The 25915-nt window shown below is 44.9% G+C and overlaps 1 protein-coding gene across 1 annotated transcript in view; it reads right to left on the bottom strand.

The window, feature by feature from the left end:
- Positions 1–25915, bottom strand: part of COL4A5 (collagen type IV alpha 5 chain) — a 202363-nt gene that overhangs the window by 60564 nt on the left and 115884 nt on the right. Inside the window, exons 31-36 of the mRNA XM_027839100.1 lie at positions 19530–19697; positions 18619–18708; positions 14646–14795; positions 11790–11888; positions 3704–3793; positions 2591–2730 (exon numbers count right to left, since the gene is read on the bottom strand). Coding sequence (XP_027694901.1) covers positions 2591–2730; positions 3704–3793; positions 11790–11888; positions 14646–14795; positions 18619–18708; positions 19530–19697 — 737 coding nt within the window. The remainder of the gene's footprint in view (positions 1–2590; positions 2731–3703; positions 3794–11789; positions 11889–14645; positions 14796–18618; positions 18709–19529; positions 19698–25915) is intronic.

Raw genomic sequence — 25915 nt, 5'->3', positions numbered from 1 at the left:
AGGGGAGGTTTCACACAGGTGCCTCTAAGCTGAGGAGGCAGGGACAGTAACACCAAGTGTACCAGTCTGACTAGACTAGAGAAGGAAAGAAGGAGGGTGATGGTGTCTGGGTCTAGAAAAGTCAACTGGGGAAAGTCAGTGAGGGACTTTATGCGGCAAGCCCAGGAGCACTGCAGATCTTGGCAGTGGAAGAGAGCTTGAGATCACAGGCCCCATGATCTAGAGCTGGCATGGCCCTTAGATGCCATCTAGTCCAATCCTCTCATTTTACAGATGAGGAAACTGAGGCCCAGGGAGGGGAAAAGGACTTATCCAAGGTCACACATGTAGTATCAGAGGTGGGATTTAAACTCAAATGTCCTGATTTGAGGGGGAAGAGAACAAGCACTTATTAAGCACATACTATGTGCCAGGCTCTGTATTAAGCACTTTATATGTATGGTCTGATGCTGAGTGAAGTAAGCAGAACCAGGAGAAGGTTGTACACAGTAACAGCCATATTGTGTGATGGCTAATATTGGTAGACTTATCCCTTCTCAGCAATACAAGGATCTAAGACACCTCCAAAGGCCTCATCATGGAAAATGCTATCCACGTCCAAAGAAAGAACTATGGAGTTTGAATGCAGATCAAAGCATACTATTTGCTAGTTTTTTTTCTTCTGTTGTGTTTTGTTTCCTCTTTCTGGTGGTTCCTCCTATTGGTTCTAATTCTTCCTTACAACATCACCAATGCGAAAATATGTTTAATAGGAATGTGTATGTATAGCCTATATCAGATTGTGTGCTATCTTGGGGAGGGAGGTGGGGAGGGAGGGGGAGAAAAATTTAAAACTCAAAAGCTTATGGAAGTGATTGTTGATAATTCAAAATAAAATAATTAAAAAATAAATAAAAATAAGCACTTTATAAATACTATCTCATTTGATCCTCCTAACAACTTTGTGAGAAAGGTCCCCATTTTACAGTTGAGGAAACTGTGGTAGAAGGAATAATGACTTGCCCAGGGCCACACAGCTAGGAAATGTCTGAGGCTCCATTGGAACTCAGGTCTTCCTGCCTCTGCTGGGCGCCACCTGGATGTTCTCTTCACCCCCGGCCCCCCACCCCACTTTCCCCTGTACCATGCTGACTCCAATCTAGATCCAATTAGACACCTAATCACGATTTCCTGTTGTTACCTCTGCATGATGGCAGAATGAGCTCCAATAGCATTATTTTTGAGGACCTCTGTTTTTATTAATGTGCCTCCAATTCGCCCACACAATTCTTGAAATAAATTAGTCAAAGCAAAGCATTGAGCGAAGTCCTGTGAGCTCTGGCTTTGTTATCTCTGGTTCCATGAGAACCATAGCCCTTTATGGGGGATTTCCTGTCAAATCTATGTTTGGAACCTACTGCGTCTCCAACGCATTCGAAAATCACTTCCTTCATTAGAACGATAGTTCTAGTGCTGCCTGGGAGGGCAGAGGGGTACTTTACGTATTTTCCAACACCCACTTCCATGGAATTGCATCAGACGTGGCAATTACTCTACTGCTGAGTTTCATGGGGTTGACTCGCATAGTGAGAAAGGCATTGGAGGTCCAACCCCCACATCTGGCAAGTGCTTACCAACCGTGTGACCTTGGGCAAGTCACTTCATGTCATGGTACCTCTATTTCCCCATCCTGAAAGCAGCAGACGTAATGATAATAAATGATAGCAGCTCACATTTATATGGGCTTTTAATTCTGCCAAACACTTTCCATACATGGTCTCCTTTGATCCTGTGAAGGTGGTGCTATTAGTCTCCCCATTTTGCAGATAAAACTAAGGCTCAAAGATTTTTCTAGTGTCTCAGAGCCAGCCTGAGGTGGGATTTGAACCCAGAGCATCCTGGAGTACAAGTCCAACCTCTATCCATTGGGCCACACTTCTTCTCTAAGGGAAGGGCAACTGATCTAGATGAGTTCCAAGTTCCCTCCCAACTCTCACAGCCTGTGATTCGTTCTTGTGTCTCCCTCAGGGCCTAGTATCTTACATAGCAGTTTAACTCAGTAAACTGCGGGAGATCTAGCACTGTTAGTAATAATACTCACATTTCTATAGCACCTACTATGTGCCAGGCACTGCACCACAGCGCTTTACAATTATTATCTCATCTTAGCCTCACAACAGCCCTGAGGGGTAGGTGCCATTATCATTCCCATTTTACAGTTGAGGAAACTGAGGCAGAGAGAAGTGAAATGACTTACTCAGGATCACACAGCTAGGAAGTGTCAGAGACTAGATCTGAACTCAGGTTTTCCTGACTCCAGACCCAGTGCTCTATCCACTGCACTACCTATCCAAATTGGCAGGGAGATTTATTTGGATTATTGAAACATACTCTTAGCTTGAGATAGGAAAAAATAACATTACAATGGTTCTGTTTTTCACCTGCTCTCTCCTCTTCTCATTCAAACTGTCAACTCCAGAGAAAAGAGAGCCCAGCCTGGATATGTGGCTATATTATTTATGTTGTTTAAATGAGAAGCAGTAATGATCATCATGTAAGAGAGAAATCCTATATGTTCCCAGCATCCTTCCTTCCACCTGCAGGACTATACCTTGGGACCTGGGAGACCTGGGCGACCAATTTCTGCAACCCCAGGAGCTCCTTTCTCTCCGTTTTGTCCAAGAAATCCTGGGGAGCCAGGCTGGCCAGCAACTCCAGGCATCCCTGGAGACCCTTCCACACCTTGGAGACCTGTTAAAATAGTTATTAATTGTAGCATACACTTTATTAGCTGACATGTCAAGATATACGTAGCCACAGAAACCGAGGGCAAAGAGAGAGAAACAAAGAACTCTGCATTGAAAGACTGGCAGGGGACAGCTGGGGCTGGTCTAGGCCCTGACGTCTGGCAGGGGTGGGAGATACTTCCTCTCTCCTCCCACCTCCCAGAGTCCAGCTGCTCATCCTGCCTCTCCTGGGCAGTGTGGGACACCTAGGATTCACTTCTCAGGTAAAAGACCCTGGACCCTTACCTTAACCCACGAGTAAGCTCAGCCCTCTCCCTTCCCAGTCTCTCTCTTCCTCTGCCCTCCCTTTCCACCAGGCCCTGCTCTATCGGTAACAAACTCCATTTCATCTTTGACTTCTTTTCACGTTCCTTCCACCTTATGGCACTCATTGAACCTAACTTTCACCTGAAGACACTTGGCATCATCCCTTTGGGTGACCGCTCCTCATTTCACACCTCCTGACACACATGAGAGAGAAGGAGAAATTGGCAGCTTCCTTGGCCCCACTGGCACTTTTCAACCTTTCCTCACGCGGCAGCCCCAGACCACACTTACTACTGGTCACTCACGGTCTTCTCCAACTCAACTCTTCTCCCCTTTGGACATCCCAATCTCTTGGGTCCTCAACCCCCTCAATCCCTCTGACCTCTATCTCGAGGTGACCTTAAGCATGCTCAGGAGAGGGGCTATGCTAACCACTAGCCCTGCCTGCTAAACTCCACATGTCCCTAGTCATAATTCTGATGCTGAAATGGGAAGGACTCACAGATTTCTGAATTTTTAAGTCTCAAGTTTGTCTGACAGTTTGTCTCTAAATTCCTGTTCAATGCCTCAATACCTCAGCCTGTCAATATAAAAAAAATCTCCTTTTGGCAATTAAAAAAAAAACCATGTTACATTAGGTGAACAGCATTCTGGGGTTTCTTCTCACTCACCTGGAAATCCCATGTCTCCTATGCGTCCTTTTAATCCAGGAGGGCCTATTGGTCCTGGTCGCCCTGGAAGGCCTTGGTTTCCCTTGGGGCCTAGAGAAATCAATACGGTAGAGTGAAAAGGCAATGTCAGTACTCAACTAGGCTCCTTGTCTCGGAACGTATCCAAGGTTAGGACAGTATGGGATGACGGCCATGGAGATCCTAATCCACATATGCCCATGATGGCAGCCAAGAAGTACAGAAGTAAACGGAGAGCCAGTTAGCCAACAACATGCCAACCACTGTGCTAGGCCCTTGGAATACAAAGAAAGGCAAAAACCTGGTCCATGGAGCTCATATTCTAATGTGGGAGACAACTTGTAAATAATTAGTTCAGGGTTCTTAAGCTGGGGTTAAAATTGCAGGGGGTCCCACCTTTATTTTTATAAACTTCTAATTGAAATTTAGCATTTCCTTCAATTATTTAAAAGTATGATAGTGAGATGGGGTCCACAGGCTTCCCCAGACTGCCCAAGAGGTCCTTGACACCAAAAGAGGTTAAGAACCTCTGAACTAGGCACATATATAATATATAACAAGCAGCTGAAAGGCAACATGAGAGGAGAAGACATGGGGGGAGGGGTCCATGGGGGGGGGACTTTGTGGTGGGTTGCAGGTGGGCTTTGAGCTGAGTTTTGGAGGAAGTCAGGGGCAAATGTAAGGAGGGACAGCCAGAGCAAAGGCAGGGCAGCAGGGTCAAAGGGTGTGTGGGAGGGGAGGGGTACGGTTTAAAGTGTGAGAAAACTAGAAAGGTAAGAAGGGGCCAGGTTATGAAGAGTTTTATATTCATAGCTACTCCTCAGGCTAATGCAGCTTTATAAGTAAAAGCCCAAATTTCACCAAGCCTACTGTCCCTATGGATATTGCATTGGTAATGAAGCAAATTAAATCAGCAACCTTTTTGAATCACAAAACAGCCAATGCGTCTTTCCTTATGCAAGTGAGCAAAGACCTATTTCCAAAACTGGCTGAAAACTTTTTCCCCCTTTTTTAAAAATGGATTTTATTGCCATCCTTTGTCCTTCCATCACACACATTTCCCAACGTATACCTCTCCCCTCTGCCTCCTAGAGAGCCATCCCTTAGTACATAGAATAAAAAAGAAGAGGGAAAACATTTTGGCCTAACTAACCAAACAATCCAAAAAAGCTGACATTATATGCCATGTTCCCCACCCAGCATTGCAAAGATAAGGAGGGAGGTAAATTCTCCTCTTTCTTCTTTGGGGCAAAGCTTGGGGTTATTATCATTTCTTAGCATTTGGTTTCGATTATTGTTGCTATTGTTCTTTCTATTTCCATTGTTTATTGTCATTGTATATGTTATTTACTTGGTCCTGCTTACCTTACTCTGCATTGGTTCATAGAAGTTTTCTCATACTTCTCTGAATTGTCAATACTCATTGTTTCTTGCCAAACAGTAATATCCCATCAATCAATGTACCACAACTTGTTCTGGCTAAACACTTTTCACCCAAGAATTCAGTTCATCTGGTCCTTCCCAATGTATATCCTCAGATACTCCCATCCATCCCAATTGGCTGTGCCATTTGAAAGCTCAATCTGTTTTGAAAGGAAGGGTCCACTGTCCATTAGGGAATTGTGATGCATGAACGTAATGTGATATTTACTGTGCCGTAAGAAACAAGGCACAATAAGAATTCAGAGAAGCAGGAGAAGACTTATGTGAATTGATGCAGAGGGAAGTCAAGCAGAACCCAGAAAACACCCTACACAATGACTACAATGGTGGAAACTGAAAGAACAATCAAAAACCCCCTGAAACTGAATGTTGTATAATTATGACTAGGCTTGGTCTCAGAGAAGAGATGAAAAAATGCCCCTCCCTTGCTTCTTTGAAGAGATGGGGAATTATGGGTAGGTCACACAGCATATACCATCAGATTTAATGTGTTGTTTGCTTTTGCAGAAGTGATTCTTTCCCCATCTTTCTTTTTGATTTCTTGTTACAAGGGCTCACTTGGTAGGAACCACTATTTGAACTGTGAAGAGATGATAACAGAACCCCTGAGAGCTGATGAGGTCAACAGGTAGAGAGAGTGAAGAGAAGAGGGCACAGAAGGTTTGAGAATTATAAAGTTAGAGATGGAAAGGACCTCAGAGGCCATCTATCTCAATCTCCTCATTTTACAAAGGAGGGGACTGAAGTCCAAGGAGGGGAAGTGACTTGTTCAAGGTCACATAAATCATTAGGATAGAAGAGGGGGGGGCTGAATCCAGGTCTCTGACTTTGAATACAGGGCCTTTTCCCACTGTACCACAGAGGGAGGAGGGACATTGTATGAAGGTTGATAACAAAAGATATCCATTTTTTAAAAAATCTTTGTAAAGGGTCAAGAGGTGGATTTCACCATTCTGCAGCTAGGTTGCCTATGGAAGGTGACTGACTGCAAAGCAGAGGCTTGGGGGAGATGCCGAGCTGATTGCATAGGCTAGGCACACTCCTGGGCATTGTGCCAGGGGCACTTTCCTAGGCACAAGCTGCCAGCTTGGGGAGCAGGTGAACACAGGGGCACTAGGTGGCTCTTCTTTACAGGTCCCACTGAGGTAGTAGGCAGACTGGGGAGAAATAACTGCCTAAGTATGTATGAGGCTTAGCAGATAGATAGCATGCAGCTGTTCTTTATTTTCACAGGTGCTGTAGCAAAAGGAAATTGGCTAAAGTGGGAACCAAGTAGAGATTCTATAAAGAAGAAAGAAAAACTTGTGAACACAGAGGGTTATTAACACGAGAGCAGGTATCCAAGGGAGGCTGCAAAACGGCTATCCCTGGGCCAGAAGAGAGCATGCTGGGAAACAGAACCTGTGCCCATGCCTTGCACTCTTACCTCTGGGCCTGGAGTGATGATGATTTGAGAAAGGAGGGGGGGTGAGATTGGCAAAGCAGTGTCTGTTATTCCTGGCGCTCAAGCCAAGATCGGAGAACTAGAGCTGGAAGGGGACTCTGAGGCCAGTTAGTCCACCCTCTCCTTTTACTGAGGGGGAAACTGAGGCCCACCAAAGGGAAGTGACTGGCCTAAGATCATAGAATCAAAGATTTAGAGCTAGAAGGGATTCCAGAGGCCACATAGCCCAACCTTTTCATTTTAGAGAAAAGGAAACTCGGGTCCAGGGAGGTGGAATGACTTGGCCAGGGTTTCATAGGGTATAAATGAAAGAAGTAAGATTTGAACCCTCCCTGCCCTGGGAGTCTAGGGAGGGAAGATTTGCACCAGTCAGGAAGCCATGAGATAGGAGAGAGGGGCACAAATTCTATCCCCCAGGGTCCAGAGTTGGCTGCTGTTTTCATCCTTCCATCATCCTCAAGTCAGCCTTCCTGAGCACCATGGGGATGACAGGGTTTGAGAAGCTGCCACCCTGGGTTTCAACCTTTCAGGCTTCTCTGAGGGAGCCCAGACCCCCTGGTAGTGTGCCTGCTGGGGATCAGCACTCTAGGCGTGTCCTAGATAATCGAGGACAGATGGAGACCAGAAGACAAGGAAGGAAGATCATGAGGCCCAGTCTGGTGGATTGCAGAAGCCTGATTTCTCTCACCGCTCTTCCTCTGCTCGCCCCTGTTATATTCCATGACCCTGAGACAGGATCGCAGGCACTCCCTTCCCTTTTTGCTTCCATGAGCTGGTGGTGCAAGTGGACTGAAGCTTCTTCCCACCAGCTCTGCAGATCTAAGAGGGCAAGTGGGAGGAGGTTGAGAAGATGAGATGGCTAGAGGCAGATGGCTGCATGGAAGTGTTTGACTGAATTCTTTCCTTTTGTAGCAGAAGTTCTGACTGAAGGAAATAGGTCAGGGCCACAACAAGAACGGTAGGAAAATGTATACAGGCGCAATTTCCCCAAACACCTAAGCTTCATTGTTCTTGACCTACACTCGAAGAGACTACCTACTCCAAAATTAGTGGTTTAAAGGAAAGGAGAAGATGGGGGGAAGGTGTGGAGTCCACCAACTGCTCATGCTGATCACAGAGCAAGTGGCTGCTGCACTCAGACCAGTGGGGTCCAACTCAAAATATTTTTATGTATTTATTTATTATATTATTTGTTTGTTTGTTTTGTTGATTTATTTATTTATTTTGTTGATATTTTCCAATTACATTTGATTCTGGTTCAGGCCATATTTGAGCGCCTCGCGGCCTGGGCCACATATTTGACATTGCTGACTCAGACTGACCTTTTTGGTACAACCATTACCTAGGCAGTTGCTAAAGCCTCTACCTGTGGTAACAGCTAGGGCCAGGAGGAAATGCTGGGACCCAGATGTAGAGCAGATATGCAAACTGCCTACAGGGCCTTTGGGAGCTGGCCTTGCTGGAGAAAGGCAGCTCTGGGACCAAGATGGATTCTGGGATCCTGGCACTAACCCTTTTCAAGAGTCATCTTGCCTGGTGAGGCAAGAGGAGGACAAGCTCCCCTACCACAACATTCTCTTCCTCCCAATTGCTATTGGCTCCTGGTCCCTGAAAAAAGCATTCTAGACATGGAACTTCTTCCCCCAATTCTTTCCTCATCTGGGGAAAGCAGAAAGGACAACGAAGACAGGTTTCCATTTTCCTGGCATTTTTACCTGATACAATGAAATGTGCACTGCCGTAGGGTGAAGTGCCTATAATGATAATGAATATAGAGGGTCATGAAAGAGGAGAGACCCCAAAGTTGAGCATGAGGGCTCAAGAGCAGAAATAAGAACTGTTCCTATTTTAGCATGTGCATGTTCTATCCAGGGGAGGGGAACATGTGGCCCTCTAGGTCCTCAAGCGTGGCCCTTTGACTGAATCCAAACTTCACAGAACAAATCCTTTCGTTATAATACCATAGCCTAGAATTGAAAGCATGGATCAAAGAGGGCTTCCTTCTTGCCCGGCCCTTTCAGGCTATATCCAGTGTACAGTGGATTGAGAGCTGGGCTTGGAGTCAGGAAGACCTGAGTTCAAATCCAGCCTTGGATACTTGCTGGCTGTATGACCCTGGGCAAGTCACTCAACCCTGTTTGCCTCAGTTTCCTCATCAGTAAAATGATCTGGAGAAGGAAATGGTAAACTACTCGAGTATCTGTGCCCAAGAAAATCTCAAATGGAGTACAAAGAGTTGGACACAACTGAAACAACTAAGCAATAACTCACCTCCTAAGGGTTGATGGACTCAAGATGCAGAATGAGATATTTGTTTCTGGACATGGCCAATGTAGGAATTTGTTTTGCTTGACTACGCATATTTATTACAAAGGTTTTATTTTTCTTTTGAATTGGAAGTAGAATATAAAGTAAATGCTTGTTAATTGAAAAATAAAATAAAATGAAGGGAAAAAAGAGAGAAACCTACCAAGTACGCATCATGTCTGCATTCATTGCCATGTATTTTTTTCCACAATAACCAATAAACTATGTGATCAAATATGTTAAATATTTAAGTCCTGTGCATGTGGGAGAGGATCTTGACCAGAGGAGAGCCAAGAAAGATAGAATAGAGGCTTCAGAGCTGCATATGGGCTGTAGACTTTATGCTTTGATATTTTTATCCATGGAGTTTTTAACTTGCCTGTTGGTTCTGATTTCTTATCTTGTGGCATAAGTGGCAATTACTTTATACCTGGCACATAACTCCTTCGTTTTGAGGTTGTGGGTTTGCAGGGGTTTTTAGAAAGTAACTGTTCTGCCATCTTGTCGGTCACATGATCTGTTTTAATTTTTAGTAATATTCCATTTCATCTCCTAGATTAATTTCACCGTGATCCCTTGCAGCTGTCAGCTTGGCAATGAGGGGAGCAGTTCAGTCGTTTACACAGGATGAGTACTCTCTCATGACCAGTAGAAATACTATAGTCTTTTAGGAAGGCTATCCCACACATGGGCCAGAGTAAATTTGATTAAACTACGAGGCTGGATGGTACCTGCAGGCGGAATGCCACCTGGTAAACAACTCAGATATTGCATCTCCTTGCTGGATAATTAATACAGTGACACACTGTCTTTCTCTAGGTTTAAGGAAGTTGCCACATGATTTAAAGGCATCATGGAAAGGGCTACAAGGGTTGCAGATATCACATACAGAGATTATTTTTGAAATTAATTTTTTTTAAATTAGCAAATATCTATTTTCTTTTCCTCCCACACCCCACCCCATTGAAAAAGAAAATCCTTGTAATAATAGTCAACTCTAAGCAAATTTCTTTATTGGCCGTGTCCAAAAAACTTATGTCTCATTGTGTTCCCTGAGTCTATCACCTCCCTGTCAGGTAGCAGCTGGCATGTTTCATCATCAGGTCTTCTGGAATCACAGATGATCACTGCTTTGATCAGAATTCTTACAGCTTTCAAAGTTGTTTGTTTTGTATAGTGTTCTTACTATTCTAAAAACAGTTCTCCTAGTTCTGCTCATTTCATTCTTCAATGGTTTATACAAGCCTTCAAGATTATTCGTTTTTATAATATTGATGTTATGGTATAAGTCGTTTTTCTGGTTTGCTCATTTTACTCAGCATCAGTTCATGCAAATCTTTCCATGTGTCTTCGGAAATTATCTTTTTCCTCATTTCTTACACTACAATGGGATTCCATTACATCCATATACCACAATTTGTTCAGTCATTCTCCAGTTCGTGGGCATCCCCGTAGTTTCCAGCTTTTTGTCATCACAAAAAGAGCTGCTAGAAATATTTTGTACATATAGGACCTTTCTCTCTTTCTTTGATTTCCTTGGGGTCCAGGCCTAGCAGTGGTATTGTTAGGCCAGAAGACACGCACTGTTTGGTAACTTTTTGTTTATAATTCCAAACTGTTTTCCAGAATGGTCCAGGGGTGGGGAACCTGCGGTCTCAAGGCCACATATGAAGTTTGTTCTGTGAAGTTTGGATTCAGTCAGAGGGCTGCACTTGTGGCCTCAAGGTTGCAGGTTCCCCACCCCTGGTTTAGACCTACTCATGGGCCCACCAACAGCAGAACTAAAATTCTTTTCCATCCAGATTTTGATTTTTTTATTTAAATTTTTCCCCCATGAGATGTTCCTCTCGCATAATGCCATGTACCCTAAATCTAGGGATTCTCAGCTAGGGAATTAAAAATAATGTTTCAGAACTTTAATCTGACAGGTATTTCCTTTGCAGTTGAAGTCGCCCTTCAGAGTGGGATCACCATATAAGCAAAGGTGTGTGAAGGGACATCATCCTAGCTTTCACTCTTCTGGGCTTCTGGAAGATAGACCTGATCAGCTAGGAGTGTGGCTACTGGGAATTAGCACTGTGAAGGTGACTCAAATACAGGAGGCAAGGAAGGAGAATGAGGAGTCCCAAGAGTAGCCACTATAGTGACTCGCATTGCCTTGGGGGAAGGGAAGGCTGGCTTTTCTCATTTCTCTCCCTCTGCTTTCTCCAGTCCACAATCCTGAGCCAGGGTTCCAGACACACCCCCTTCCCTAATCCTTTCCCTGAGCTGTGGGGGTGCTTCAGGAATTCCCTCATACACCCTCCCTAAATAACTGAGATGACAAGGAGGAGGAGATTTAGGAAATGGTTTGAGGTGAAGAATTCCATACCAGAATATTTGGCCTACTTCCTTTCATTTTTTTTTCTATGTCTTACAACCTACGGGCTCTCAGGATGATGGGCATTTGAGCATCTGGCCCAGGGGAGGGGCCACAGTGGTTGTAGGTGTCACTGAGCTGAAGTGACGAACCTGGTGGGAGGTGGAACGCTACCCTAGATCATGTATGATTCTGTAAATACATCCATGTAGAATTCTATAAAATACATCCAAGGCCACGTCTGAAAACACCTTTCTTCCGTTGCCTTTCTGATGCTCTTCACATCCTGAGAGCCACAGAAGGAGGCAATAAACTCTGGTAAAACGTCCGCAACGAGGTAGACCAAGTGACACCATCTTTGGGCCAACAAGCAAAGTCATCTTTGATGGTCTCTAGCACTGCAACAGGATCCAAGTCTAAGCATCATTATGCAGGTTCAATACTTTATGGAAACTGTCTCCCCACTGTGGAAAAAGAGCTGTATGTTTGCTGAAGTACCCCACTGTGGTACTTACCTGGTGGTCCAGGGGAACCAGGCTGTCCAACCAATCCAGGTTGTCCTGGGTCTCCAGGAATACCTTGGGAGCCTTTGGAACCCAATGCTCCAGGAATGCCTTCCAAGAAAGAGGAGAAAAAAAGAAAGTCAAGCTCAGGCCACAGATCCATGACTAATGTCATCGATGCAAGTCACTAAGTTTTAGAACTCTGAGTGGAACAGAGGAAAAGATTCTGTTCTGTCATGGGATGGACTGTTAGCAAGGTAAAAATTGCTTTCCTACTCTAATCTCTCACATCCTACTTTATCCAACATCAAATAATTCCAAACACTTAATGGGGAGGAGAGCGGCAAGGAAAAGGTCTTGAGAATAAGACCCAATCTTCCATTTCATTGGACAAAGGAACTCCCCTCAAAGCAACTTCTTCTACCACATAGATCACACATTCTCTACCACTTCCGAGACTTTGAAAATTGCCTAAGGTAACAGCCAGGATGTATCGATAGCTGGACCTGAACCCAGACCTTCCTGCCTCTAAGGCTGGCTCTTTCTCCACTAAGCCAGGTTGTAACTTGTGTTCAGAGAGTGGTAAATCAACTTTAATGATGCAATTCTCCCCTTGCCCTTTTCTCAGGGGACTTCACCAAGGACTGTCGATCTTGCTGAGATCAAATTGCATTTAGCTGCACAGCCTCAGCAAAGGGATGCCCTGAAAGGCCAGATGGCAGAGCATTGCTGGACCAGGCCAGCCTCTTCCACTTGGCAGTCCACTGCCCTGTAAGTAAAAGGCTGGCACAGGCCGATAGCAGACATCGCGAACTGGCAGGGAATTCACCCCAAGGAGGAAACTGAGGTCCAAAGAGGTGAAGAGACTTGCCCAAGGTCACATAGGTGGTAAGAGCAGAATGAGGATTTGAACCCAGGGCCTGTGACTCCAGGGCCAGTGCCCTTCCCACTTTGTCCAGAATTTCTCTCTCTGTTCCCACATGCTGGTTACTCTGACAACTCTAATGTAGGTCACAGGAGCCTGGCACCTTATGAGTTTCTGCTCAGTCTGGAGGAGGGCCATAGAAAGTCTCCCGTCCTATCCTGTGATCTACCTGGGGGGCATGGGGGAGAGATAAAACTGCCAAGAGAAGCTTCTCCCAAGAAAAGGTGTAAGGCAGCATTAGGGAGCGGCCAGAGCCCTGGCTGGGGGCCACAAGTCAGAAGTCTTGGATTCTAGAGTTCCTTCTGCAGTCTGTATGTGTGACCCTTCTTTGGACCTCAGCATCTGACCTGTAAGATTACCGGCTTAGAAAGGAGGCCCTTTAGATGGTCCCTCCATTGGTTCAAATCGAAACTGAACTCTTACCACCACCCAAATATAAGGCATTCATTAGTGAACTGACTCTTTATTATGTGGTAAACCCCTAGCCTCAAAAGGAATTCCCTTTACCTTTAAATTAAGAAGCAAATAGTTATCCCTTCCACATCTCAGGGGTTAGGGGTGTGGTACCCCACGATCTGGAAAATCTCTGTAAAATGTTTTGGCCTTCCCTTCGTACCAGAGAAGAAGTCTGAATTATTATGGTATTAAGAGATAAAATATGTTGACATTATATGATACTATGCATATATTTTATGCATGTCTGAGTTTCAAAACTTTTTCTGTGTCATTTGCTGGCCTTCATGTGAAACTCCCCCAAAATTCCCATTTAATTTCTTGTACTAACCCTTGATATATCAAAACGATGGGGAAAGTCACAATGTGGAAGGGATGACTTTATATAAAAGGAATAATGCACATGCAAATACAAAAGCGAATGGAGAAACAAAGGTTAGGTGGCCCAGCGGATAGAGCACTGGGCTTGGGGTCAACAAGACCTGAGTTTGAATCCTGCCTCAAACACTTACTAGCTATGTAACCCTGGGCAAGTCACTTAACTGCGATTAGCCTCAGTTTCCTCATCTGTTAAAAGAAAATGGAGCTGATAACAGACAGCATCCACCTCTCAGGGCTGTTGTGAGGACTGAATGAGAATAGACAGGGTGTCCCAAAAGTCTTAATGCAGTTTTAAGCTAGTAAAGTTTAGAACTACACTGAGACTTTTGGCACACCCTGTATGTAAACTGCTTTTACAATCCTGAAAGCACTATAGAAATGTTAGTTATTATTATTAAGACTGGAAGGGTATAAGCAGTGTTGTTATTGATGTTTTAAATATGTATATTGGTATTTTATATATAGATATATATATAGGTACATATATATGTTACACAGAGTAATGGAGTAACTGGCATATTGTTATCAATATTTCTATGATGAAGTTTATTTTTAAGCTGTAAATCTTTTTCAACGTGTATTACTTGTAGTTTGTTTTGGGGGTGCTTTTGGACTAGACCTGTGATTCCATGGGTAGAGGGCATTCCCAGTGAGCAAACTCCTTCTAGCAACATATGTCAGTACCTGCTCTGTAGCACTGAGGGGGTTAAGGACTGGCCCAGGTTCACACTGCCTCACACATGTGTCAGGAGCAAAACTGGAACTCAGGCCTTCTTGACCCTGAGGAAAGCATAAGGCACTAACCCCTGCACCATATAGCCTCTCTATCTAAATGTATGTTCATTATTGTTCAGTTGTTTTTCAGCCCTGTTCAACTCTTTGTGACCCCATTTGGGATTTTCTTAGCAAAGATACTGGAGTAGTTTGCCATTTCCTTCTCTGGCTCATTTGACAGATGAGGAAACTGAGGCAAAGAGGGTTAAGTGACTTGTCCAGGTTATGTTCGCCTGGTTTTAAATTAGTCATGAAATTTATCTTTTTTTAACCTAACATAATCTAAACTCAAGGCCACTATAAACACCCTGGCCTAGCTGATTCCATTCCCTTACCTGGTAAGCCTGGTTCTCCCTTCTCCCCCTTTACTGTCTGACAGTTTGGATCCACTTGTCCAGGAGGGCCCGGAATGCCAGGCTCGCCTTTTCCACCTTTTTGTCCTACAGGACCAGGAAATCCTGCCTGACCCGGCAAACCATCCTCACCTAGAACAGACACAGAGACAAAGAGATACCTGGGATGTATTGTTGTCTATACATACCCAGTATTTATTGTTATATACGTCCATGGTACATGCGCATGCACACACGTTGTTCATGGTGCACATGTACATTGTTCATGGTTCCTACATATCCACAAATATACATATACACATACATGTATCCACATACCCATATACATAAACATTATTCTGGAGTGTTGGGGACTTGTGCACATTGCCCAAAGTCCCATGTGCCCCATCAGACAGGCATACATGCTTCCTTTAAAGACCCCATAGGGGAGCTCCCACACTGGCCATTAAGAACCATGAATAACACAGAATCTGGTTGCCCTTTCTCATCATGGCTCCTTTCAACTGGTGTCCTTGATTTGGAGAGGGGGGTCAGAATACAGCCCAAGCCCCTGCCACATATCGGAGGCTTTTCTGCAAAATGCCAGGGGATTGTTTTGTTTTCTGGAGGCCAGTTAGTCCAATCCATATTACAGATGGGGAAACTGAGGCCCATGGAGGGGAAGAGATTTGTCAAAGGTCGCACATAGGACCCTAGATCTAGACCTGGAAAGATCCTCAGAGGTCAGCTGGTCTAACTCTATTTTATGGAGGCCCAGAAAGGGTCCCAAGTAGATCCAGGTAGTCACGGTTACAGACGGGACTTGAATCCAGGTCCTCTGACTGCAAAAGCATGCCTGCAACTTCACGGCTTCTCATCTCCTCCAATGCCTTTGTACACTTCCTTGTGTTAGGTCATTTTCTGACACATTCTCTTTACATACTTGTAGAATGCAAGCTCTCTGAGGGCAGGGAATGTTTCATTTCAGTCTTTTATTTCTAGTGTCCAGCCCAGTGCCTGGCCAAGCCTTCATTCACACATCTGATTAACTGCCAAATCGTAGGCTTTCTAGCTACGACAGCTTTCACCTGCATCCCCTTCCCTCCATTCCCACAGCCAGCCCCCTGGCGCAGGCCCTCCCTCATCGCCTCTCATTTGGACAATCACAAGAGTCTTCTAATCAGCCTTCCTGCCTCGTCTCCTCCACTCAGTCCCCAGTGATTCTCCTAAAGCCCAGGTCTGACCAAGAAGGGCCAGGGGCTCCATCGCCTCCAAGATCAAATACAAACTCAGCTGGTTGGCAATGTTCTTCGTGGCCTTCTTCCTGCCTAATCTTCTGACACCGCCCCCTCCCCTACACACTCTCCAGTCTAGCCACAGAGGCCAACTTACTGCTTCTAACCTACAATAGTCAGTCTCCCATCTCTGTACCTTTATACTGGCTGTCCCACCCTCCATGCCTGGAAAGCTCTCCCTTCTCACTTGTGTCTTGGAATCCTCAGCTTCCTTCATGACTCCCCCACATTTCTAGGTGGCCTTCTTCCCCCAGTGCTAGTACTCCTGACCAACAAAATTCCCTTGGGTCTATTCTTGTATTACATATATGTTGTCTCCCCCATTAGTATGGAAGCCCTTCGAGGGCAGGGGCTATTTTTGCATTTTCTTTCCATCTCCTGCACATAGCACAGTGCCTGGCAAACAGTAAGTGTAAAATAAGTGCTTCCTGACTGACCAGCTCTCATCACCTTCCTTCCTCCTTCTCCACTTCTGGTTCCTTCAGGCTGCCTGGTCCCAACGGGCTGAGGAGAAGCCCAAGCATGGGCTCAGTCCACTCAATGGAGCTCTCTTTAGGGTCTCACTAGTGGCCCTCCACAGAGCCCAGCAGCGTGCCCCTCAGCTCAGCCTTATTTGGGACACTAGAAGGCTTTTCCCTCCGCTGACCTTCGACTTGGGCTTCTAACTGTTCAATTATCAAAATATATTTGAATGACTCTTTAAAGCTAATGGGATTTGGCAATAACTTAGAGGGATAGACTTTCCAAATTACCACTGGAATTCACACAAATTAAGGAAGTGTCTTTATGGCAGCTTTGCAAAAGTCAATTTTGCAAAGATAAGGATAAATATGTGCCAGAAATTTTTAAATATTTTAAAAAATCAAACTCTCCCGGCCCTAATTAGGCTGTAAAAGAAATTAAACCAGCAGCAGTACACGAATACTCACCTTAAGTGAGTGGCTATTTCAAGCATTATGAAAGGCTAAAAATGCCAAACAGAGCAGTGGAGCTTGTATTTGCTGCTAGAGGCCAAAGGAAGCTGCCGGAATTTCCGTGACAAGGGAACATGTCAGAGCTGTGTTAGAGGAATAACACTTTGGTGTCGTGTAGACAGTGGAATGGAGGGAGGGCTTTGGACGCGGGGAGGCCAATTAGGAAGTAGAACCTGGAGAAAGGTGGTTATTATGTGAGTGAAGACAAGAAGGGTGGATTTGAGAGATGTTGGCAAGGGATAATGAAACTTGGTGACTGATCAGGAGTGAGGGGATGAGTGAGGATGAAGATCATGACACCTTGGTTGGAATGGTGCTGTAGTGCCCTCAACAGAAATAGGGAAATCAGGAAACAGCTTGGGGAGAGGGAGAAGATAATGAGGTCTGCTTTGGATGTGTTGCATTTGAGATGCCGACAGGACATTTGGTTAGAAATGTCTACAAGGCAGTTAGTGAGGTGAGGCCAGAATTCGAGAGGGAGATGATGGCTGGATATGTAGATTTAGGCCAAGGACAGAGCCCTGTGGTATATCTATGCACAAAGGGTGAACTACGAATGATGCCGCAGCAGAGGAGATGGAGGAGGAATGGCCAGAGAGATAGGAGAAGAACGGAGAGATAGAAGAAGAAGAAGGAGAGAACCCTGTCAAGAAGACCCAGGTAGGAGAAAGGACCCAGAAGGCATATGTGGTCAACAGCATTGGATGCTGCAGAAAGGGCAAGAAGGATGAGAACTGAGAAAAGGACATTAGATTCGGCAAATAAGCAAACAGCGATTATCGTTATTTGTCATTCATTCTCAAAGAGGACCAATGACCTCAGGAGGGTGATGTCATGACTTGCAAGTGAACTGGATTTAAGTGAGGCAGGGCTGTGCAAAGTCACCAGCCTCACTCTCTCCTCCAGAGTCATTGGAGTCCAGTGGCAAGACATGAGTCAAGACTGGAGATGGCCCCCAAGCAAATAGTAATAATCTTGGAGAGAGGGAGAGCACTTTTGGGAGAGTGAGGAGATCAGAAGAGGACAGGAAGTGGCGTCAATGAGTAGGGACAGTATCTTGTAGGAGTTTGGCTATAAGAGGTAGTAAAACTGTAGAGTATTTTGAGAGGATGCCAGTTTTTTCAAGGATGAGGGACCACCTGGGAATGTTTGCAAGCAGTAGGAAAGGAGCCAGTGGATAAGGAGAGCTAGAAAATGAAGAGAAGAAAGGAGATGGATGATAGAAGGGCTGAGCTCCTGGAGAAGATGGGAGCAGATGGGATGAAGGATACAATTGGGGCCACGGCAAGGAGAAGGGCAACCTCTTCCTTCAAGCCTGGAGCAAAAGATGAAAAAGCGAGGGATGATGCTGAGGGGTTATGAAGGGTGGGATTGAGGAGAAGGAGCTCACAACAGATGGCTGCAATTTTTTTTTAAATAATGCATGCCTGCTTACAAGTGGCTCTAGGTATCAATAAGAAGGGGTATAACATTCGAGTCCTACATTGTATGACTTTAACCTAAAAATCCCATTTAAAAACATATGGGATCTACATTAATTTTGCAATAATTCATTCACGTCCAACAGAAATAGTTCATGTCCCTTAGAAAAGCATGTCAAGCAGACCCCCTTCCTTTATGTTGTCCAATGAAAATCTCTCTCATATTTCATTTTCACAAGGGGAGGAGAACATGCCCCCTCGTACAAAATATGCAGCCAAATGTTACCTTTCAAGCCAGGAAGACCATTCCTTCCAGGAATTCCTAAAGGTCCCGGTGGTCCTGGAGGCCCCAGCTTCCCCATTTCACCTTTAGCACCTAGAAGCAGTGAATCAGCAAAGTTATTCTAGACAAAACCTCAAAGAATGTCTGTGAGGGATTCTCACTTGTCTCTGATCAGAGAAAGACATTAGTAGGAACATGGATTTAGAGGTGGAGGGAGGCTCAGAGACCATCGAGCCTAACCCCTTCCCTTCACTTTGCAGAAGAAGAAAACACATAGATCTAGAAGAGATTTTCATAGCTAACTCACTCCTCATCTCACAAACGTGGAAACTGAGGCCCAGAAAGGAGACTTGCCTGGAGTCAAGGAGGTAGGAAATGACAGACATTGGAGATTTTATTCCATGTGCTTGGGAGCCAAAAAGAAGTAACACCCAGGATGTGGAATAAAATGGTCACCTCTATCACCTCTGTGGTCTGGGCCTCAGTTTCCTTATGTGTATGTGAGAAGGTTGGACTAGATGGTCACCTCTTCCAGTTCTAAACCTATAATCTTATTGTTATCTTGGATAAGTCTCTTCCCCTCTCTTGGCCTCAGTTTCCTCCTAGCTGACCTCTGAGGTCCCTCCCAACTCTAGATCTATAAGCCTATGCGTGACCTTGGGCAAGTCACTTCCCTTCCCTGGGCCTCAGTTTCCCCTTCTATAAAATGAGGAGGTTGGCCTAGCTGGCCTCTGAGGGCCCTTCCGGCCTTAGGTCTGGGATTCTATTTCACATAGCAGTCCCATCCAACTCCCTAAAGGTTCCTAAAGGATAGCCAGCCATATGCAACACCACGTGCTGAGTAAGACCAACCCACCTACATACTGTCCACGGTAACAATTTGCAGTAATCAGAAAGAGACATTTTTTAATTACCTGAAAGCCCAGGGGCACCATCTCGTCCCAGGGGCCCTGGGGAACCTTGAGGCCCCATGATACCAGGTGTCCCAGGAATTCCTCGAGGGCCTCTCTCACCAGGAGGCCCTGAGACATCAAACCCAGGGGGTCCTGGGTCTCCCTTTCCTCCTGGAGCTCCCGGCAAGCCTGGATGATATAATACACATATGATCAACCTCTGGTTTGCTCCATCATTCGAAGACTCGAGCTTACTTTCCAGCCAAGGACCTCTCCCAGCAAACCCTGACAGAACACTGCCCAGTGTAAACCCAGCCTGAAGGTAGCCACATTTGGGGATGTGGAGAGATAAAAATGATCTCAGAATCACCTATTTCGATTTTTTCAAGGCCATGTATAAGGTTACCATTTCTTTCTAGGACACATTACTATAAATCCCCAAGGAATTATGTTAGCAAAAAAAGGCATAGGAAGCATGCATTCTTTTTTTTTGTTTTGTTTTGTAATATGAGGAATTCAGAGAAGAGTCACAGAGAGGATTAATGGCTAGCAGTAGACAATGACCACAATAGCATAAAGGGGGGGGTGGGGAACGTCAGAGTTCAGATCGATACAGTGACCAAGGGGACTCCTGAGGGATGATGGGGAAGTGGGCCTCTCTCCTCAATTTGGATGCCAGCCCCCAGGCTGGATCAGGAAGTATGGCTTACCTGCAATTCTTTGTGACAAGGGAGAGTTCTAATGGATGGGAGCTAATTGGGAAGTAACAACGAGGTTTTTAAAAAACATCAATAAAGCATTTTGAAAAATTAAATTACTTCTGACTGCTGTTATAATGATGCAATGTGTCCCTGGAGAAGAATCAGGAAAAAAATGCACCTCCCTCCCTTCTTTCAAAAGGTGGGTGAGGGGCTATGGGTGTTGTATATTGCATATATTTTTAGGTATGGTTGATGTGCTGGGGTTTTCTGAATTGCTTCTACTCACCCCCCACTTTTTATTCTTGGTTACAAGAGATGGCTCTCTGAGTAGGGAAAGGGATAGATTCAGAAAAGAAGATGAGCCCAACTCAAAAGATAGCAAATAAGAATTTCAAAGAAAAAGATTCAATTCATAGGATTATAAACAGAGCTAAAAGAGACCCTCGAAGTGGAGCCCAACCCCCTGGTTTTGCAGAGAAGGTAACTGAGGCCCAGGGATCTGCCTAAAGTCCCCCAGGCAATGAGGAGGGTCAGGCCTGGGATTTCCACGCAGGTTTTCTGACTCCAAACCCTGAGCCCTTTGGGGTAGAGGTGGGAACCACAGGATGGGGCCACAGAATGTCATCCCAACCTGTCAAGGCAACAGCATCTATTTCTGTAGAAATCCAACTTGGTAAGATAAAAGACCAGGGTTCTGAGGCAAGTTACAAGCTCTTTCTGCCTTAGTTTCTTTGACTATAAAATGAGGGTGTTGGACTAAATGGTCTCTGACATTCTTTGTAGCCCGAGATCTGTAAACCTGTGATCCTAATATTCCTTCCACCATTTACGAGCTGGGTCACTCTGAGCGAATCAGGACCTCTCTGAACAACAAGACCCTCATCAATAAAATGGAGGTGCCCCTTTAGGTACCTGAAAAAGGGTTTGGGCTGAAACATTTGAGCGAGAAAAAGGAGAAAAACTAGGGTTTAGAGGAATGTTCGGTGCAATTCAGACTGGAACCTGTATGCAAGCACCATTGCAACACCCAAGCAGAGAGACTATTCTTTCTTGCCATTTCTCTCTCCCTCTCCCTTTCCATCTTTCTCTCTTTTCCCCTCCCCCCTCTCTCTCCCATCCCTCTTCTCTCCCCCTTCTCTCTTTCTTCCCTCCCTCCCCGATCTCTCTCCCTACATTCCCATCCTTCTCCCCCCTCCATCTCCATCCATCTCTTTCTCCCCTCTTCTCTTTCTTCCCTCTCCCCCGTCTCTCCCTCCATCTCCATCCTCCTCTCTCTCCTTCTCTTCCCTCCACTCCTCTCTCTCCTTCTTTTTCCTCTGCTCCTCTCCTTCCATCTCTCTTCCCCCTTCTCTCCCTCCACCTCCATCCTCTTTCCCTTTCTTTCCTCTCCCTCATCTGTCTCTCCCTCCATGTCCATCCTCCTCTCTCTCCCCACCTCCTCCCCGCTGCCCCTGCCCCCCCTCCACCCCCCCCCCTCCCCCCTCCCCTCCTTTCCCTCCCCCGCCCTCGCCCCCCCCCCACTGGTGCTGCTCTCTTCTAGCCAGTGCTCTGTATTTCAGCCTATATTGAAACACAAACCTTTCATTCAAATGAACCAGATGCTATTAACAAAATTTGAGTTTGGGCGAAGGTGATGCATTGGTGATAGCTCCAAAGGTTATTGTTTCATCAGAAGGCCACCTAAAATGTGCTTTGATGTTTTGTACATACATGCAACAGGAAAACATAAATGCAAAAGGAGAAATGGTAGCTCTCTGCACTAATGAACACCACTGAAACCCAATGTAGATTATCTTCGACTGCTGAAATTACATTCAAAAACCGCTTTTTTCTAGCAATGTCAGAGCTGTCAATACCTCGAATAATGAATAAATGCAAATCGCCTGGACTATTGCACTAGCTTCCTAATTGGTCTCCACACCTCCCATGTCTCCCTTCTCCAGCCCATCCTCCACACAGCTGTCAAAGGGGCGCTCCTGAAGCACAGGTCCAGCTGTTGCGGTCCATGGCTCTCCCTAGTAGCTCTGGCCTCTGTTTTGTACGTGAAGACATCATAGGGCACTGGACTTGGAGTCAGGAAGATCTGGGTTCAAATCCTGTATCAGATACTTACTTACTGTATGACCCAGGGCAAGTCACTTTTCTTCCCTGGACCTCAGTTTCCTCATCTGTAAAGTGAGGGGGTTGGATTAGCTGGCCTTTAAGACCCTTTTCAGCTCTAGAGCTATGATCCTATATTGTCTCCCCCTGTGGGGGAAGGGGAAAGGGAATCAACATTTATTAAGCACGTGCTATGTGCCAGGCACTATGCTAAGCACCTTTAACAAATACTATCTCATTTGATCCTCACAACCACCCTGAGAAGTGGGTGTTGTTTTACATTTGAGGAAACTGAGGTAGACAGCAGTGAAGTGACTTGGCCAGGGACACAAAGCTAGTAAATGTCTGAGGCTGGATTTGAACTCAGGTCTTCTTGACTCCAGGCCTGGTGCTCTGTGCAAAGTGCGACCTACCTGCCTCAGGTAGGCGCTTAATATTTGTTTGATTGATTGAAATAGGCTTCAAGTTAACAACTACACTAATAAATAAACAGGAGACAACAAATTAGGGGAAAATATCCTGGCTTGGTTCAAACTGGAAAGACTTCAATGAAAAGGCTTTCAAGAAAGAACAATAATTGTGATACATAAAAGCAATAGAATGCTACTGGACTGTAAAAAAGCCAACCGCGTCAGGAATTCAAAGAAATATGAGAATACTTGCACTGACAGATAGAGTGAAAGAGAATTAGGAGACTGCAAAAATATAAATGAAAGCAATACCATAAAACAGCAGAACTCTGATGACCTATAATCACTGATCTCAGACCTAGAAAATAAATGATGAAACACATATCCTTCCTCTCATGGGAGAAGGGGGGTGGTACTATGGGTGCAGAATATGGTATACACTGTTAGTCCCAGTCTCCTTGTCATTTGACTTGATTAACCATTTCTTCATTAAAGGGAAGTACTGATAGAGGGTGGTATATTTGACATAAATATAAAAAGTCATTAATAAAATATCTTATTTAAAACTTAAGAATAGAATAAAAAGTACTATTTCATTTTTTTTAAACTTTAATAATACTAAGTATGCACTAAGACTTTATGCATACTTTATATCTAGGAATCAATGTTAGGTTTTCTATGATGCCCAGCTCACAGTGTACTGACTCATTTATATAGTGTTTTTCAGTAGTTTTTCAGTCATGTCCAACTCTTTGTGACCCCATTTGGGGTTTTCTTGGCAGAGATACTGGAGTAGTTTGCCATTTCTTTCTCCAGCTCATTTTGTAGATGAGGAAATTGAGGCAAACAGAGGTTAAGTGACTTGCCCAGGGTCACACAGCTAGCAAGTATCTGAGACCACATTTGAACTCAGGTCCTCCTGATTCCAGGTTCAGTTCTCCATCCACTGCAGCGCCACCTAGCTGCCCATCAAGATTTAAGTTTTCCTCATAACAACCACATGTGGTAGATGGGGAAAGTATCAACCCCATTTCATAAATGAGAATGTGTCAAAGCTTAGAGAGACTATATAATTTGCCTAGAACCACATGCTTAAGTACCACAGAGATGATTTGAACCCTGATCTTCTGATTCCAGGTCCATCACTCGTTTTAATACACCATCCTGCTATGGCTGCTTGGCAAGAAATGTATAATAAGTTGAGCGATAAGGTCTTTTGGAGGTTTAGTCTAGAGTGGTGGTCTCTAAAGTGAGAGCAGGGGAGTCTCACCCTAGAGTGGCTGTGATCTGATCTCAGGAAGTGTGTAATCAACCAAATGGAGGGTGGAAGGGTGAGCACCCCTCCCTTTGATTGCCAATCGTAGGGCTTGTCTCTAACACAAAAGCATATCTATCTACCCTTATCCTCCTCCAACACCCCCCCCACTTTGCCCCCATCCTCCACCCCAAAAGCTCCCCATTTCCCCACTTTTGCACCAGGCATCACCCCTTTGGGCAGTTGTAACCTGGGAATAGAGCAGCAGCTGTGCAGGTGCCATTGGGGAAATTACCAAGCTTCCTCCCTTGAACAGCAGATCATCTCTGCCAGAGGCCCCTCAGAAGGAAAGCTCTAGTTTCAGGGCACTGATGGTGAGTCCCCTCCCATCCCTTTTCATTTCAACTGGGACAGAATGAGCCACACAAGATGAGCAGGCATAGATGGGTTGCAATATACTCCACAGTTCTAATTACCTCATCTTGCTCCCCAAATGCACCCTTCTTCTAAGCTGTCTTATTACTGTCAAGGATACCACCATCCTTCAGGTTCACAACCTCAGAGTCATCTTCCCTCTCTTATTCTTTCTCACCCCACGTATCTGATCAGCTGCCAAACCTTGTCGTTTCTTCTCTTTCTCTAACATCTTGAATCTGTCCCCTTCTCTCCACTCACATCGCCACCACCCTGGGAAAGGCCCTCATTACCTCTCTCCTAATTGGTCCCCCTGCCTCAAGCCTCTCCCCACTCCAGGCCATTCTTCACTCGGCTGCCAAAGTGATTTTTCTAAAAGTGTAGGTCTGACCATGTCACTCCCTTCTCTTTTCAATAGACTCCAGTGACTCCCTACGATCAAATGTTATTTCATTTTCATCTCATCCTTTTTTCAATGTCTAGTTTTTGTGTAAGTTTTAGAATGTACATAATTATTAGCACACTAGTGCATGTATATAATTTGCAAATAAGTAAATAAACATGTATTGAGATTTAGCCTCAAATTCTTTTTTTAACTGATCACACAATCAAAAACTTTTGCAGACCACTGGCCTATAGAAACAGAGCGAATTTCACACAAATCTGTGGTGGGTAGAAGAGGACAGAGTTTGTACACTTAATAGTAACCTAAGAAACGAAATTCAAGCCATCTGAGTTCAGTCTAAATCATTGTGCCTTTAATTATACCTTCTCTAAAACATCAATGGGGTTATTGTTAGGGTACATAAAAGAATTTAAGCCATGTCTACATCAAATAATACCAGATTAAAAGATGATTGGTTCTGGCTCCTTTGACTGGCCTCCTGGTGAAGTGGAAAGAATGTTGGATTTGGAATGCCAGCCCTGGCATTAACTACCTGTGTGAACTTAAGGTAGGCCCTTCCCCTCCCCGGACCTCAGCTTCTTCCTTTATAAAACGAAGGGGGTGAACCAAATGGCCTCTGAGAGACCTTCTGAATCCTAGCTGTGTGACCTTGGGCAAGTCCCTTCATCCTTTGGGGCCTCAGTTTCCTCCTCTGTAAAATGAAGAGATTGAATGAAATGACCTCGAGGCCAGGGCTCAAAAGCTGGAAGAGACCTCAGAAACCATCTCGGAGGAGGAAAAATGAACAGCCCCCTCTTCACTGGAAAAGTGAACAGCCCCCTCTTCACCAGGAGAAAAAGTGACTTGTGTTGGGTTACATAGCTAGCAATCATCTGAGCCAGCTCCTTTGATTCTCATGTCAGCTCGATTTCCACTGGTCCCTTCTATAGGATCAATGATGCAATGAATCTCTGCAGCCCATAATTACCAATTCCTGGAGGCTAACCTAGTCCTATAACAAAGTGTGGCACTGAGCTCAAATGACTCTTGCTACCATCCAGGAGAAATTATAGGACCCTTTCCCAATAAGGTCTCTGCTACATTGCTCTTTTTAAAGTCTTTTTTTTTTCTTTTATGGGGGC

Source organism: Vombatus ursinus, unplaced genomic scaffold, assembly GCF_900497805.2.
Source record: "Vombatus ursinus unplaced genomic scaffold, bare-nosed wombat genome assembly UNPS02004677.1, whole genome shotgun sequence".
NCBI classification, from domain to species: Eukaryota; Metazoa; Chordata; class Mammalia; order Diprotodontia; family Vombatidae; genus Vombatus; species Vombatus ursinus.
This window is presented reverse-complemented; position numbering and strand designations above follow the sequence as displayed.